General features: G+C 56.3%; 1 protein-coding gene across 1 annotated transcript; it reads right to left on the bottom strand.

The window, feature by feature from the left end:
• Positions 1–330: 330 nt before the first annotated feature.
• On the bottom strand, positions 331–16,401 carry VASH1 (vasohibin 1). Its single transcript, XM_007459762.1, has 7 exons — positions 15,850–16,401; positions 9,358–9,446; positions 8,087–8,143; positions 6,452–6,526; positions 3,394–3,775; positions 1,539–1,651; positions 331–599 (listed from the first exon to the last, which is right to left on the bottom strand). Exons 1-7 carry the CDS (start codon positions 16,150–16,152, stop codon positions 527–529), a joined length of 1,092 nt encoding a protein of 363 aa, XP_007459824.1. The 5' UTR covers positions 16,153–16,401; the 3' UTR covers positions 331–526.
• Positions 16,402–16,902: the final 501 nt, after the last annotated feature.

Genomic DNA, 16,902 nt, shown 5'->3' with positions numbered 1-16,902 from the left:
TTCTCAGGGTGGTTCCTACCCTGCTTTCCTTTCCCTGGGTGAAGATTCTGCCAAGGCAGACTGGACTGGAGAAACATCCCTCCCTCCATCCTGCCACAGGCCTAGCAGAGCTGGGAGGTTTCCCATAGATGGAATGGACCCAAATCCCAGAGAGACCTTGGGGCAGGGGTACCAGCAGAGCCAGCAACCCCTCCTCACCCAGCCCTGTGGCGCTTAGATCCTCTAAGCACTGGCCTTCCAGCCACTGGCAGATCCATTAGTTTTAAGTTTTTTTCCCAAATACCTTAAATTTCAGTTGTTGAGTTAAAAACTCAAAATTAAACTCTTCACTGCCTCATGGTCCAAAGTTAGGGGGCTTGGCCCAGCGGGAGGAGCAGCATCTTGGGTGGCTGAGCTGGGACACACTCTTCCCACTGCCCCTCACCCTGCCCCATCATCAGCCCCAACTTCCCCAGGAGCGAGGCCGGTTCTGGCAGGCAGATGCTGGCCCCCAGAAGTGGGTGCGGCTGGGGCACTGCCGCCTGCCTCACACCCGGATCTGGTACCCATTGAGGTCTGGCATGGCTTTGGGCTCCGAAGGCTTCTTCTCACCAGAAGGCCTGCAGGGAGGAGAGAGCAGAGGAGGGGGGAAGGGGTGAGTGGCTCCTCAGGGAGGTGTGGGAGCAGGGAGCAAGGGGTGGCTGCCCCTGCTGGCTCCCCACCTCCCCAGTCTCCAAGGTGTCCCAAAGGAATCGGTAGAGCCCCTGCGGAAGTGTGCTTCTGGAGGGCCCACACGCCTTGCTGTCCTGAGTGTGGTCCCTGCACTCTCTTGCAGGGTACTGCTTTTCACGGAGGTCAGCAATTCCGGCTGCAGTTAAGTAAGAAAGTAATAGTGTAACGCTTCGGTTTCTGTGAGGGGGATCTGTTCTCTCTGAAAACCTCCTAGGTCAAAGTGAAGGATGCTGGATATTGGAGGCCAGCTTGGCACCCCTTACACCAGAGAGGCGCCTCCAGAATGACAGCGACATTTAAATCAAGAGCCAGGCCGATGTGTAGGAGACAAATCTGATGAGGCAGCCTGGTGTCTTAACGGGATGCTTCTGCTATCTAGTTACAGGCAGAAACCACATACTCACAGGGGCAAAAGTTTCGTTCAAAGCCAGCCACCAGCTGCCATCTGACGTCAAACCTTTTCCAGTGATATTCCTGGAGGGACTCACTGTACGCAGGGCCCCGCCCCTTCTACCCTCCCTCCCACAGAGCCCATCCTGCCGCTGGCCCCCAGCCTTCCCTGTGGGTCTCCGGCTTGGCATCTGGGCCCCGCATAGGATGACCAGTGGGCCAGCAATGTCTTCTCTTGAGAAATGGGATCGCATTGCCGCCATATCAACACACAAACAAACACACCATCCTAAGTTCCCTCCAGCAGAGGCAAAATAGAGAAAGGTGAGAAAGAGAAGAGGTGGGGTAAGAACAGAGGGATCTGGAAGATGAGAGGGAAGGAAAATGCCTTTTGCTGTCTCCCCAGCCCCCCACCCAAGGCGAAACCCTTTTCTCACCGCCTTTCACTGCGGCTGTTCCTGCGGTGGGGGCTGGACTGGCCCCGCTGTGGGGAGGACACATCCTTCTTGCGGTCCTTGGTGGGGGAGGGAGGGCCGGTCCCTTTGCCAATCTTGGTGGGGAGGAAGAAACAAACACTCATTCCAGGACTGCCCCAGAGCCCGTCCTGCCCAGCAGGAACCACAAGCCCCAAAGCTGCCCAGGGCAGGGCCCAGGAAGCCTCGAGCCATGCTCTGCCGTCTCAGGGTCTTCCCAAACCTGTTTCCCAGGCACTAAAACTGCCAGGGCAGTGGTTCCACAGCAGGGCTGCCTAATCTCTGTTGGCCCCTGAAATAGCAAGGATATGGGTGGAAGTTACTGAGGGTTCATGGTGGCCCTTGAGAAGAGGGCCATTTACCCATGCCAGGTAGATGTGCCGGCTGGGGAAACAGCTCATGTCTGAGCTATGGGCTGGGATCCTACCAGACCTAAGGGTGACACTGGTTATCTCGAGTCAATCAGAAGTTCAGACTAGCAGCTGTATCTCTGATTCAGAAAAAAAAATGAGAAAAGCACGTGAATTTATGCAGCACTGTCCGTTTGACCTGAATCTTCAAAACTTGGGGTATACGAGAGGGGTACTGGAAGGGGGCAAATAACATGGGAAGTGCACAGCACCAAACAGATTGGGAAACACAGCACGAAAAACTAGGTAATAGTGCCTCCAACTCTAGATCCAACCTGCTCCCCTGAAGATGCAGTAACACTCCAGCAGCTGGGCACCCAGAGCTCTGCAGGGGAAGAGGGCAGCCCCTGAAAGCGGCAGGGTCAACTACAGCCCGCTTCTGCCCTGGGGAAGGCACTGTTGCCCCACGGTCTTGGCCTAGGGGCTGGCTGGCGGGGCAGGGCAGCCTTAGCTCTGCTGCATCCCCGCTGGGACACCTGAAAGCACCTGTGATATGCCTGGGTTCCCCATCCCGAGACTGAGCCCCAGTCCCATCTGTCTCCCACAGCCCACGAGCAAGTTGCTGGGCTGCCCGCACCTCACTTCCTTACCCTGAAAAGGGAGCACTCACCGCTGCCCGCTGCCCTCCCGGCGTTTTGGGGAGCAGCAGTGGATGCAAAGGTGCCACAGTCATGGCTGTGGCCCCAGGCTACCCGGAGGGGCAGCGCACAGGGCTGCATGACTGGGGAGGGGCTGGCAGGCCCCAGAAGGGGCACCCCCATCCACGGGAAACCAGGGAGAGGCCAAGATTTTGCTCACCTGTAAGGCTCTGGGGGCCAACTCCTCAGCAGCTCAGCCCGACTACTTCTGGGTCCAGCAGCCCCTCCCCCTCCTCCAAGACCCCTGCTCAGTGGGTGTGGGAAAGCAGGAGAAGGGACCAGCCCTCCTCGTGTCCCCACAGTCTGAACCTCCTCCTTTTTCTGACTTCCTCCTAGTCCTTCACTGGGGCTAGGGGTCAAGAGTCAGGATACACGGGGGTGATGGCAGCTGCTGCTCACCCCACACTACCATTCCCTCCAGACAGGCTATGATTTCCCTCCAGTCCTTATGCACAGCCCCCTCCACCTGGCCTGTGGCACCCCTGCCCTCCCCCACGTGCTCAAACCCGGCTCGTCTGCTGCCCCCTCCAGAGCCTCCCCTGGCCTGCTCACCGGAGGGGGCTGTCTCATGGATACCGACCTTTGAGCAAAGCCCGGAAACTTCTCCCCCTCATCTCCCTTAATCCTGGCACCACCTCTGCTGGGGCGGGGGGGACAGGGGAGGAGGGAGGGGGCTTCCCTGGAAGAGCGACCCCCTAGGAAGCGGCAGCCCTTCCGTCTCCACCCCTGCCGGCCCCTGGATGCTCAAGGGAGGCGCGGCCGCACACGTACCTTGAGCCGCATGTCGCGGGCGTGCCGCTCCAGCTCCTTGCGGAAGTCCTCGCGGCCCAGCCTCTCCACGTCCAGGACCGAGTGCTTCCACTCGATCTGCTCCACGCTGTGCGGGTCGTGGGACACGCACTGGCCCAGCTTCACCTTCTTCAACACGTGCCAGCAGCGGCTGTAGGCGGCCTCGTAGTCCAGCACGAGCTCGCTGAGCGTGCGGAAGGCCGGCGGCTTGTACATCAGGTCCTCGCGCCGGCTCATGCCCAGTGCCCCGTAGCGGCCGCCGAAGTTCACCCCCAGCACGATGTGGCGGAAATAGTTCCCTGAGAAGTAGGTCTTGAAGCTGATGGGGAAGCGTTCCAGGGCAGGCATGCTGTTGGTGAGGTAACTGGCCGCGCCGCCGCCCCAGCTAAGGAAACAGCCAGGGAGAGGCCCGAGGGCCAGCGCGCAGGGGCGGGACCGGGACGGCCTCCACCCCAACCTGGGAGAGGCTGAGTGAGCGGCCCTGCACCCCAGCTCCTGAGTGCTGGCAGCAGGTCTTGCTCACCTCCACTTCCTGTCGTCAGGGTTGGGCCTGGCGTAAGTAGGTGCTCAATAAACTCAATCTCTATGGGTCAGGGCACTCAGTGATTACCGGCTGCTGCTATGACCTCAAGCAGGGCTCACCAAATAACACCTTAAGAGTGAGGCCGGCACTCCAAACTGCAGGGCCCTCCAGAGTCCTGGGCTGAAGGACAGGTAAGAGGGCCCTCTGCCCACCACCCCGTCTCCCTCTCTCCTCCTGTCAGTCACACAGCCCTCCTCACCTCTACCTTGCCTCTCACACCGTCTTTCTCTCACACACACTTCCTCACAGAGGCACTGACAATCCTGTTCTCTCTCCACCCCCTACGCACAGACATACTGTCTGTTGCTCTTCAAATAAAACCAAGCTTGCCCCCGTGGCCTGGGAGGCCGAGAGCCTGGTCCAGCGGCCCACTGCAACCTCGACGGGAGAACTTCTGTGCCAGCTCTTTCCTCTAGCTGCTCCCTCCACCCCCTGCTGCAGCTGCCAGCTCGTCCTCAGGCCTCAGGCTTGGCCAGCACCGCTGACCTCCCTTTCTAAAGCAAGTCTGCTCTACGTATTTTCCCCACAGCACAACACCACAATCTGTAATTATTTTTCTTACTTCTTGGTTTACTTGCTTATTTTTTGTCTCCCCGACTAGAATGTAATCTTCTGAGAATGGGGACCTTGTCTGTCACATTCTTTGCTGTATCTCTGGGGCCCAGCACAGAGGTGGGCACACAACAGTCACTCAAAACTCTTCTTGAACAAACGGGTAGAATGAGATAAACAGGATAAAAGCTTGGAGGAGAGACCACGGAGACACTGCATCCAGCGTCCTACATGTACCCGCTCATTCAACTGTCCTAACAAACTTGCGGGATGGGATTGCCATCGTCCCCTTCTGCAGAGGAGGACTCCGAGGCTCAGAGATGTTAAGGGACTTGTTTGGCGTCATAGTGAGGATGCGACAGAGCTAGGATTCAGGTCCAGGTTGGCCTGACCCCGAAGTCTGTTCTCTCAGTCACCACTATGCTTACGGAGCCCGACTCCTTGCAAGCGAGTGACTGGGGACACAGATGAGCAAGGCGCAGGCTCAGTGTGCAGCGAGGATGAGGCCCAGGGACAAACCCAACACAGTGCTCACCACGTGTGTAGGAGGGACCCGTGGTGGTCCTGTGGGGACAGCGGGGAGGGGTCCCCCCAGATGGGGGCTGCTCCTGTTTTCTTCCCACCTACATACGAGCCAGCAGGTAACCCCTGAAAAGCCTGCAGGACCACGTGATCCCGTCTGGACCAGCTTCTCTGTGTGCTCAGGGGAAGGGGAACTCAGTCTCCCTCTTACGATGGGGTGGGAACCTCCACTTTGGTCCGCGGCTCTGAAGGGGTTGCTGGCAGCAGCCTGGAGTTCTTGGGCTGGCCTCACACTCGTCCCAGCAAAGAACCCTTTGGACAGGGCCATGCTCGTGGGGCTCTTTGGTCCATAGAGGACTGCCACAGTAGGGTTAGCTCTGAGGACCCCTCAGAGGGGGGAACCCCTTCAGTGTCTTCACATAGTTTAAGGCAGGTATGCCTACGGGGGTGGGGAGTGTCCCCCTCAGATCACAGTCCTCCTCAAAGAAGCTGTGCTCCTGGCCTTTGACCGTCGTCTTCTCTGGGACCTGCCCTAGCGAGTGGACTCCTCCGTCCCATTAGGCACCTGCCACCTTGCCCTGCTCAGCGCAGAGCCAGGTGCCTGCACCAGGGGTGGCAAGCAGAATATTTAAAAGCCTTGGTAGGTACAGGAAAGAGGGTGATGTGAGGGGTGGGCAGAGATGGATCGAGATTGGCCTTCAATTGGTACAACTGAGTGACGGACACATGGGTTCCATTATATTAATCTATGTTTATACAAGGTTAAGATTTTCTGCAACAAAACAAAACAGGGTAGGGCTCAGGCAGGATCCACTTATGACAGAGAACTGGCCATAAACACCTGTCTCCTTACTTTGCTCTAACTGGGGATATTGGGGGGCTTACACGTCCCACTTAGCTACTCTGGTAACCCAGCTATAGGTCCCAGTTCTACCCTTTGGGTGGGGGAGACTGAGAAACCCTGTTTGCTTTTTTTTTAATGGCAGTTTTATATCAAAGATCCCATCCATCATCTCCACAAATTAACATGTCCTGGAAATGCCAACATCTGGGCATCCAACCTGCTTCTTCCAGACTCTGGTTCTGGGAAATAGCACAACAGCCTTAGGAAACAATGTTCCCTGATTTGTGGTTCGGAGAACAGGGTCACCGCGTCCACGACTCAAAAAAGCTGCCCAGTAAGCCTCGGAAGTTAGCAACTGAGGTGCAAGGGACTGAGTCCCCCTCAAGTTCGTTCACTTTGGGCCAAGTTCATGACTGCTGGGAGAGGGAGCTGGGAGGGCCCTGGAGCTCACTCAGCCCCTCCCCTTCCAGAGGAAGAAGCTGGATCAGAGGTGCTGAGCACGTGCCTACCCCCACCCAGGCCTCTCAGCGGAAGGATACATTCCCAGGATCACGGCTTCCAGGCATTTGATTGGCAGAGCCTCTTTGGTCATTTCCTTGGCCAGGTCCATCAGCCTGGGGGGAAGGGAGGCAGAGTCATAAGGACAGAGGCTCCTTCCGGTGAAGGAGTGTCACGAGGTGGACTAGAGATGCCAGATGGACAGAGACTCCCCTCCCTTCCCAGCTGCCTCAGCTCAGGCCCAGCACCTCCCTCTCCTTCCCCCTCACATCCTTCCTGAGCCTAAGGGGGTGGGAGAAGAGGCAACCACTGAAGATAAGGAAAGAGGCCTCTTTCCCCTCCCCTCAGGCTCTGCTCCAAAACCTCTGGAGGGGAGGGTGACTGGGGGGCATGCAGTGGTAGGCAGATCTTTGACAGCCACTGGGCTAGGGGTCCTCTGTGAAGGTGGTGTTTGGGGGGGCCCATGGGAGAGCATGCCAACGGTGCTGGAGACCTTGGCCTTGATCTTGTCTCTTCACAGCACAGTGGACACCCCTGACCCAACTCTGACTTCTCTGAAGAGTTTGTAATTGATTGTAACTGCTGCCCCGCAGCTGGCCAGCTGCCTGGGGCCTGGACATGGGATCTCAGGAAGTTAGCTGACCAGTGGCTCCCCTGCCTGCTTCTTGAACTTGGAATTCAGGCCACTTTAACATAGACTATCCCTGAAGCCTGGTTCGTCCCTCCTCACCGAATGCTGCCCTCTGGGCCTCAGAATGCAGCCTGGCCACTGGCTTTGCTGGGGAGGATGCTGGACTCCTCCATCCCATGAGGCTGGAGCTGGGCCCACACACACAGCGGCCACAGGACAACAAGAGCAAAGCTTTGGGGTTAGCAAGGCTGCATTCCACCCGGGGGCTTGGAAAGGGGGTAATTAAGTAATTAGCTAATAAAACATTTAAAGCATTTTTTACAAGGCAGTGAACATGGACAGATTATATGTGGAGCAAGACGTAAAATTCACATTAATTTTAAAAGCACAGGGTTTTAGACACCTGGACAGCTTTGGGCTGGGCCCCCAGACCCAGCTGTGGCATTCAGTCTCCACTCTGATCTGCCCTAAGGGTTTCTTCGGGGTGGATCCAGTCAGGGGTCAACACTTGGGGTGTAGAATGGGAAGTGAGAGATGCAGTGTTCTCTCCAGTGGGGTCCCTGTTGCTCAGACACTGGGCCTTGTATTAAATGACCAGAAGAGAGTCCAGTAAGGCCACTGGGGTGACACGCAGGTCCCTGCCGTGGGGAGTGCACAGGCAGCTCCAGGGAATGGAGAGAAGGCGGAGGGCTCTCTCCTGCGAGGCCCACCTCTCTTAAAAAGAAGACGAGGCTCACACCCAGACATCTACCTGGAACTGCCCTCTGTCATCACCAAGCTGGGGGGCTGCCATCACCCTTGTGGCTCAGCGTGGATGTCAGGGTTCCTCATCCTCAAGGGAGCCCTGGCTGCCCGTCTTGGCCAGAGTCCCCTCTTTAGGATGTCCTAAGGAGGGCCCCACGGTGGTACTTACCCTGCTGGCGGGCTCCCCTGGGAAGAGTCCCTGCCTGCCTCATAAGCTTCCACCCACAGGTGCCCGAGGGGCTCCAACTGGACCAGGCGCTGCTACCTTGGTGCAGAGGGATGAGGCACTCCCCACACTTACCCTGTCAGAGGTCTGCTCTTCTTAATTTCAAAGAACTGCGTCCCTGTGTGATTGTACCTGTGGGTGCCGGTTAAGGGCTTCCTGGCTTGACCTGGAAGAGGTGTGTCCCTCTGCCCTCATCCGGACCCTGGGGATCCAGCACTCCCAGGGGTGCAGGCTGGGTAAGGACCCCACAAAATGCTTCTGTAAGGCACCTGGGAGGATGCTCAAAACCTGACTGTCTGAAGGGAGCAGGGGACGCAGCACGCTGCCTTCTCCTTGCCCCACAGGGCCCCTCTGCATCCTTCCCTCTCATCCTCTGCTGCCACCCTTGCTCTCCTAGGGAGGGAGCCGTGGGGCAGGCAGGCAGGCAGGCCAGGGCTGGGAAAGAGGCTGAGCTCTGGACAGCTCTCTGCAGCAACCAGTGAGAAGCAGCACGAACTGGGAGAAGGCTCGGGTGGGATTCCTGCACGACTGCGTTGCTGAGTGCCGCTCCCAAGCCAACCGCCTCCCTCTCCGGGCCCCAACGCCCCCCCGCCCCCCCACGGCAGAGGAAGGGCTGGACCCAGTTTTCAGTCAGCAGCCTGGCTTTTCTTCTGCTCAGGACCCGCGCCTGGTGCCTGGTCCTGCCATCTCTGACCGAATCTGCAGCTAGGAGGGCGGGGGAGAGCCTAGGTCGCATAGCTCCAGGCAGGGCACAGGGGTGGAGGGGCCCAACTCAGGGACACTGGGGAATCCTGGGCTCAGTGGAGGCTCTTGCCATGCTGGGCAACTGGCCTCCTGCCAGGGAAGAAAAAGGTGAAGAAATGGGAGAAACTTCCAAGATGGGGAAGTTACCTCCCGAAGCATAAAATCCTTTTTCTTCTCCATCTACCTGCTGCCCTCCCACCACACACCCATTTTAGACCAGTTTTTAAACAGCCCCAAGGGAAATTCTCCTGTCTCCCTCTGCTGGCACTGGATGGTCAGCAGAGGAGGTCTGGCCTGGCGGACCTGGACTAGGCTTCCACCAGCAGGTCGCTCAGGAGACATTTACCCCATCACACAGAGGAGGAAGCAGGTGGCAGAGAGGCTGAAGTGGGTCTGGCATTCATCAAACTACGTCCAACACCCGGGCGGACACGGGCTGCGCTTACACGACTCCGGGGCACAGAGATGCCATGGGAACGGCGCCCCTGGAGTTGTGGAGTGAGGCTGCTCTGCCGAGCCCTCTCTGGCCCTGTCCGAAAACAAGCCCCACTTGGCCTTTGGACCAGCCAGACGGTGGCCATGACCCTGAGCAGGGAGGATACTGCAGCTCCCTGATGTAGCGCTGCACAGCTTCCAGGCGCTCAGGGACAGGAGCAGAGGGCTGGAACGTAGGCACACTCGGTATGGGAATCTGGGGACGGAGAAAGAGCTCTGGTCACAGAGGGACGCTCACCGTAGGGCTTCCAGCCCACCCAACACTCAGATTAGCCCCCAGAGAAGACACATCCCATGGAGGGCCACCCCGGTTCTCTCCTTGGCCAAGCCTCTCTCCTCGGCAGCCCCTTCCAGAGGCTCCCGTCAGGCCCCCACCACAGCCCTTCTCTCCCTCCTGGCACTGGACGGCATTTCTAATTTGGAGCTTACGTCCATGTGTCAATTTTATGCTTCTTTAATGATTTCAGAAAAACACAGGTTGACTCACCTGACTCACAGGTGTTTGAATTTTAAATTTCATTAACTTTAAGGCTTAACAGGAATGTCAGTATTGGGGTGGCATTCACTCTGGTTCAAGGGCCGGATCAAAATCGGTTTATCAGGTGTCCCTGCCCGGGGCCGGGGGAGCGCTCCGTGAGAGGCGGACACAGCCTCGGCAGGTGGTGTCACCCACCACCCCCCATATCACAGCAGAGTGACTAGGCCTTCCAGCTCCAAGCTGAGCTGTCGAGGAGTAAGCGCAGGGGGCACGTGGTTTGGGACAGGTCTTGCCATGGAGTAGCCACTTTGAAGGGGTTCCATGGCAGCACAGGAACTCCGGTTCCCCTTCAATAGCCCCCTGTCCTACCAGCTCCACACCTGTAATCAGCACAGGTAACCAGGGAACCGTACAGTCCTCCTCACCAGAAGAGACTTTCCAGAGCCAGACCCGGGAAGGGGAGAGGTTGGGTGTCGGGCAGGGGCCTCCTGAGGGCTGGGAACCGCCAGCCTGGGCTGCCCAGATGCTGGGAGTCAGGTTAGGAGCTGTGGACACCCAGGGCTGTCCCTCAGCAACCAAGCCGTTGCTAGGAAAGAGGCCACCACCAGGTGTGCACCCCCAGGCCACCCTCTCCGGCCAGGGGAGCCCGAAGGCTGGCAGTTTGGCTGCCACAAGTCAGTGAGGCCTCAGAAGCCAAGGGAAGCATCAACCGGGTCCTCGGGGTTACAGAACGGCCTTCACTGGGTAGAACAACCAGATTTCCAGGGCCAAGGCTCACCCCTCTGGGGTCCCCCTTGGCTACCAGCACTGCCAGCTGTGAGATGGCCTCAGGCTCCTCACATGAAAAGGTCCCACGCTCTTCCCCCCAGGCCTCTGCCCAGCCCCCCAGCAGGCAGGGGCTGCTGAGAGTGTCAGTGTGCACAGGTAGCGAAGGGAAAGGGTAAAGCAGGAGCCCACAGGTAGGGCTGGGCTGGGGGAGGTGCTCCCTGGGGTGTGGTGAGGCACAGCCTTTTAAATAACGTGGCTACAGCGGCTGGGGCTCTGACATGAAGGGAAGTGACACACCAGTGATCACAGATGGCAGAGGGACACAGCACAGCCTTTAACAGACACCTACTTGCCCCAAGGGGCCGAGGCACAGAGGGGAGCCCCGGTCCAGGAGGTCTTCCTCCCCCTCACTGCCCGTCCCCTCCTTCCAGTCTGGGCAGCCCCAAGCCGCTGACACCTCATCTGGAGGAAACTACTTTCCCTTTCACACCACCCCCTGCTGCCCAAACTGTGGCCACCACTTACAATCAGCAGGGGGATAAAAGCCCCGGATGGTGGGCTCTCCCTCTGCCTGCCTGACCAACCTGTGCCAGACGGGCTCCAGAACTCTCTGAGGGCCTGGCTGGCCTCCCCGTGTCAAGGATATGGGGTGGGAGAGGAATTACTGCACAGTTTACTATAAACAGCATGGCACGTGGCTTTGTCAGGTGGAAGATCGATCCCAGGCACGTCATTCCCACTTCCCGTGAGGGCATCCAGTGACTTCGAGGAGCTTGGGTAGGGACTGTAAGTACACCCTCCCGGGAGACACTCCAAACAAGGAGGGCACTGTGGTCCAAGAGTCCTTTGACTAAGCTCACAGGAGCCAGCCCTGGGCCAGGGCCGGGCGGTACCCACGAGGGCATCCCCTGCCATCCAGACAGAGGACCCAGGAACTGGCGGCTCTGCAAAAACTAAACGGCTCCAAAAAAGTTAAAAAAAGACCTGGGATCCATGAGCAGGGGCTTAAAGGCCACGATCACTGAGGCTTAGCTGGAGGGAGCTGTCCAGCGGCTCAGTGACACATTAACTCACGTTAACCATTGCCAACAGGCCGGCACCTTTCTTCTGAATGTTCACACAAGCATACACTCATTCACTCAAACAGGCAAGATTCTGTACATCCAAATGATCGGGCCTAGTGGAGGGCTGGCAGCCTGGGTTTGCCCACAGCCCCCAACCACAAACCAGAAGCCAGGAAATGTGCCCTCACTGTTGAGCTGTGGGGTTAAGTGGGGTCACAGTGGAGGTAAGTGATATTGGCCCAGATCAATTCAGGGATGACTCCTCCTCCACTACCAAGGCCAAGGGTTACCTTTGCTCCAGGAACCCGCTAAAGTCCTGAGTTCTATTAATACATTCTCCCATGGCAGAGTCCATCTCAGACTAGAACAGAAAGGAGGCTTGGGGGAGGTGGGGCAGCCTGCAGCTGAGTGTGTGGACAAGATGTACGATAGCCTAAAGGCTGATAGAGCTGGATCTAGAACCGGTCCATCTCTGTCTAAATCCCAAGCCTGCCGCTCACTGCCTGGCAGCAAGATCCTAGTGGGTGCCATAACAGAACCAACCTCAGAGCCTAGATGAGACACTGCATGTCCAGGCCTTAGGACACGGCCTAAGGCCCTGCACACAGTCCTCTGTACACAGCAGAGGCTCGGTTCCTGCACACTGTCACTGTTATTCCTGTGCGTGCCAGCCCATGAGGACCCTGGCAATGCTGGCTTTTTGGGGGAGATGTCCAAATTCGCATTTTGCAGGAGCTCAGTGTCCAGAGCCCCACCAGTGGCCGCTGAGCTTTCACAAAGGTGGTGGCAGGGGCTTCCCTGGTGGCTCAGTGGTTAAGAATCAGTCTGCCAATGCAGGGGACACGGGTTCAAGTCCTGGTCCGGGAAGATCCCACATGCCGTGGAGCAACTAAGCCCGTGCGCCACAACTACTGAGCCTGCGCTCTAGAGCCCGCGAGCCACGACTCCTGAAGCCCTTGTGCCTAGAGCCCGTGATCCGCAACAAGAGAAGCCATGGCAATGAGAAGCCCGCGCACTGCAACGAAGAGTAGCCCCTGCTCACCGCAACCACAGAAAGCCCACACGCGGCAATGAAGACCCAACGCAGCCAAAGATAAAAAAATGAAATAAATAAATTTATTTAAAAAACAAAAGGCGGTGGCAGCTTGAAACATCAAGGAGACATTCATACAAAGGGGCACAAACTGCTCCTAGATCTGTGATCCTTTTAGAAATTGCTGTCCTTTAACATACTGACATCACCCTTTTAAAGGACGTTTCCCCAAAGCGCCTGTGGGGTGGTCTGCTGCACCCTCACCTCCTTGCTCCATTTGCTGGGTACGTATTACATGCTCACCCATTTCACATGCTTTACTTCATCAGTTCCTCCCAATAACCCCTCAAAAGTGGGTATTGCTATTATGCCCATTTTATATTTCACAGCTGAGGAAACTGAGGCACAAGGAGTTTGCATACCTTCCACCTACAAGTAGTTACGGAAGAACCAGGATTTGAACATGGTGGATGTGATGTTTTATCACACTACACTGCAGGGGCCATACAGGTAACCACAGGGAAAGCAGGCTGAGAATGAGTGGTGGGGACCATGGCCACCTGGGGGGAGTGGAACCAGCCCTCACCTCCAGCTGCCTGCTGCCATGTGGGATCACAGATTCTCTGTTCCCAGATCTTCTCATTTTCTGACAAGATGCCAAAAATCTGGACCTTGAATGTGAAGTCTCCCTATTTTAAATTTTGGCTCAAGTGGTCTTTTAAAACATTATGCCAGGGCTTCCCTGGTGGCACAGTGGTTGAGAATCCGCCTGCCAACGCAGGGGACACGGGTTTGATTCCTAGTCCGGGAAGATCCCACATGCCGTGGAGCAACTAAGCCCATGCACCTCAACTACTAAGCCTGCACTTTAGAGCCTGTGAGCCACAACTACTGAGCCTGCTTGCCGCAACTACTGAAGCCCGCGCACCTAGAGCCCATGCTCTGCAACAAGAGAAGCCACTGTGATGAGAAGCCCGTGCACTGCAACGAAGAGTAGCTCCTGCTCGCCGCAACTAGAGAAAGCCGGTGCGCAGCAATGAAGACCCAATGCAGCCAAAAACAGAAAACAACACAAAAAAAACAAACCAAAAAAACCCATTATGCCACCCCCAAACTTAGTCTCACCACAGTGTAACCTCTTCTGCGAATGCCTCTGTGTCAACTCCAAGGGCGTGACCACTCAGGGAGGGGCCAGCCCAGCACTGGGTGCATACTGCTGGCACTCTGGGACCTGACCCTGATGCCTCCCGGCCTCCTCCACCCTGTCCAGACTCTGGGGCTCCTTCCTGCTCTGGGCCGAGGTGGAGGAGGAACCCCACACACACTTTTCCTGTGGTTTGAGGAGGAGAAGTTTCCATTTTCCCAATCCTCTCACAAAATTCCTTCGGGACCAGCACACTCCTGTCAGTCATGACACCCCACAGACAATAGCTTCATTCCTTCATCAGTATCCTTCCTATGCACGAAGCTTGAAGATGACAAGATGACATCACCAAACCAGTTGCTAATGAGGTTGTCAATTTTTTTTTTTCAGCCCCCAGGAGTTGTGACAGTTCTGCAGGGGTCCATTCACACTCTCTCGTAGCCTGATTTAGACATCAACAGGATGGCTGGATAGCCATCTGCTAACCCCCAACTTGCTCACGTGGGAGAAGCATGTGGCTCTAGCTTCACTGGAACAAATGCTGAGTGAGATCTAGCCTCCTCTCCTGATGAAGGATGTGAACAGAGGTAATGAACATCCAGTAACCAGTACTGGTTTGAGGCTTTACAGTTTCTTAAATGCTTTAAAACATATTCTCTCATTTAAGCTTCACTACAACCAACCCCACTCTACAGATGAGAAAACTGTGGCTCAAAAAGGTTGAAGGGGCCTGCTTGAGTTCATAGCTAGGTGGGTGATCAGAACAGATGTCCATATCCTTTGACGCCACACTTCCTTTTCCAGGCATTTATCCCAAGGAAATAATCAGAGATGGACAGCCAAATTCATGTTTTAGAATGTGCAACACAGTGTTCACTTTAAGAATAAATTATCGGAAACAATGTCCAGACACAGGGAATTAGCTAAATTCTAAATTAGTACAGAAGGCGATTAGGTAGCCATTCAAAATCAAACCACATTTAATTTCCCCTGGAAATATAAGGCAGTTGCTCAACCTTCAACCTCTGAATTCAGCCTGTCCCAGAAGATAGTCTCTGATGGTTCTACCAATAACTTGGTAAAAAGAAAACAAAATAGGCCACCTGTCTCCATGTCTAATCCACATTAACTGCTCCTCTCCCTGGCCCCCTCCTTCTCACCTGAGCAGGCAGGACCTGAGCCTGGGGCTCTGACCTCTGTCCAATTGGCTTTTTTGGGGGGATTTCAGGACTCTGCATTTGGGAGAGTGTTTCCTTAGTCTTAACCATAACGTTGAGGGGGAAAAAAAATCAGGCCCGTTTTTCCACCTAGCACTATAGGGCACAGAAAGTCTCAAGAACCCTTTCATTCAGCAAACACTTACAAGTGCCTGTTCTGTACCAAGCACACAGGAGGTCTTGGAAAGACAAAGATGAATGAGACAGCCTCAGCCTCCACGGTGACACAACTGAAGGAGAGCTGTCATGGAGAAGTTCCAGGCGTACACAGATAAATGACTGAACATTGCCCCTCTCCACAGGCCCTCTTCTAACTGCCCTTGAACCTTGTGTCCCCCCAAGCAAAGGCCCTGGAACTGGAAGACCTGGGGGTGAGACCCAAGCTCTGCCACTTACTGGCTGCGGGACCCCTAGTTCCTACTTGAGTTTTCAGCATTCTTGTCTGTAAAATGGGTCCCCAAACTGCACTTAATGCACGAGGCTGTTGGAGAATTCAGGGAAACAACACATGAAAATATTTTCTCAACATCTTAAGCCCTGGAGCCTCCTTAGTCATTCATTCTCTCTCTGCCCACAGTTCTCTGACTTAGCAAATAAGATGTCAGGCCACTTTAGTGGACTTGTTAGTTAATCTGCTGCTCTGCCCACAGAACATGGGCTTTTTAGAAGAGATAGAGGAGGGCCTCCTGGAAACAGGGCATGTGGACCTCACAGAACAACCTCAACGGCAATTGAGAGAAAGTTCTTCTGGACAGGTTCAACCTACCCATATTTTTAACATATTACCATGCCAGTAGTTCCCCACCCCAACACAGAAAGTGTCCCTTTGCTCTGGAAGCTCCAAGGTCACTAAGACCTTAGCTCTCCGCTCCCCTCCCACACACAAACCCCTCACCTTGGGCAGGTCCATGGCCCCACGGATCCGCTGAGCCACCTTCTCTCCATCGGGGTGGATCTTAGCCACGTGCTTCCACATCCTCTCCCAGGTGGCCTCGTCCACAGGCAGCCCACCCCGGTTGATAAAGAAGGGGATGCCTCCATCTCGCAGGTCCTCTTCCCCTTCCTCTTCTGGCTCATCATCTCTCTGGGCTGAGGCTCCTTCGCTGGTCTCCAAACGCCTGGCCCCAGAGGGGACAGCAGCGGCAGTGGGGGCAGCACCGCTGCTGCCGCCCCCGACCACCTTCTTCCCCCCTGGCATCCCCAAATGCTTGACGGGGGTGGGAGGATGTCCCAGCGGACAGGGGTAAGAAAGGTGGCTCACAGGAGGCCTCCCACACACCAGCTGCAGAGATAACACATGGCCAAACAGAGTGCAAGGCGCCTTTAAGAAACCAGGGCGTGGCTCCCGTACAATAAAATACTACTTGATGAGGGGGGAAAAAATCAGTGCCTCAACGTGAAGTGCGGGGCAGAGGGGGTTGGTTGTCCCGGATGAGCCTTAGAGGCCTTGTTCTTTATGAAAAACGGCATCTAGAGAATACATCCCAACTTGGCAGCTTTCACAAAGCACCCCCATTTGACGGCGAGAACAATAACGGACAGCAGTCTGGGCTGGCAGAGGAAAGTCAGACGGAAACTGAGGCCAGGCAGCTCAGATCTGCGGCCACGAAAGGGTCAAGGCACGAGTGCCCACGCCGACTGGGCGCCCCAGCTCCCAGTTTTGCAGGCAAGCAAATTCCTCTACAAAATATCGCACTCTCACACCTGCGCGCGCTCCGGGGTGGGGACCGACCCGACTCCAGGCCGCGTCAGCTCCGAGCCGGGACCCCCGGACCGGAGGGCGGTGAGGGGGCGCGATTTCTCCGACGAGACGAGTCTGGGAGCCAAGACTCGCAGCTGGCGGGGCGCGGGGAGGGGGCGCGCGCCGACGCGCACATTCCACGCCCGCAGCCAACTCCCCGCACAAAGTGGGCTTTGTCTCGGCCCCCTGTGCCCTCGCCCCCGGGAA

The sequence above is a fragment of the Lipotes vexillifer genome, unplaced genomic scaffold, assembly GCF_000442215.2.
Source record: "Lipotes vexillifer unplaced genomic scaffold, Lipotes_vexillifer_v1.1 scaffold39, whole genome shotgun sequence".
NCBI classification, from domain to species: Eukaryota; Metazoa; Chordata; class Mammalia; order Artiodactyla; family Lipotidae; genus Lipotes; species Lipotes vexillifer.
This window is presented reverse-complemented; position numbering and strand designations above follow the sequence as displayed.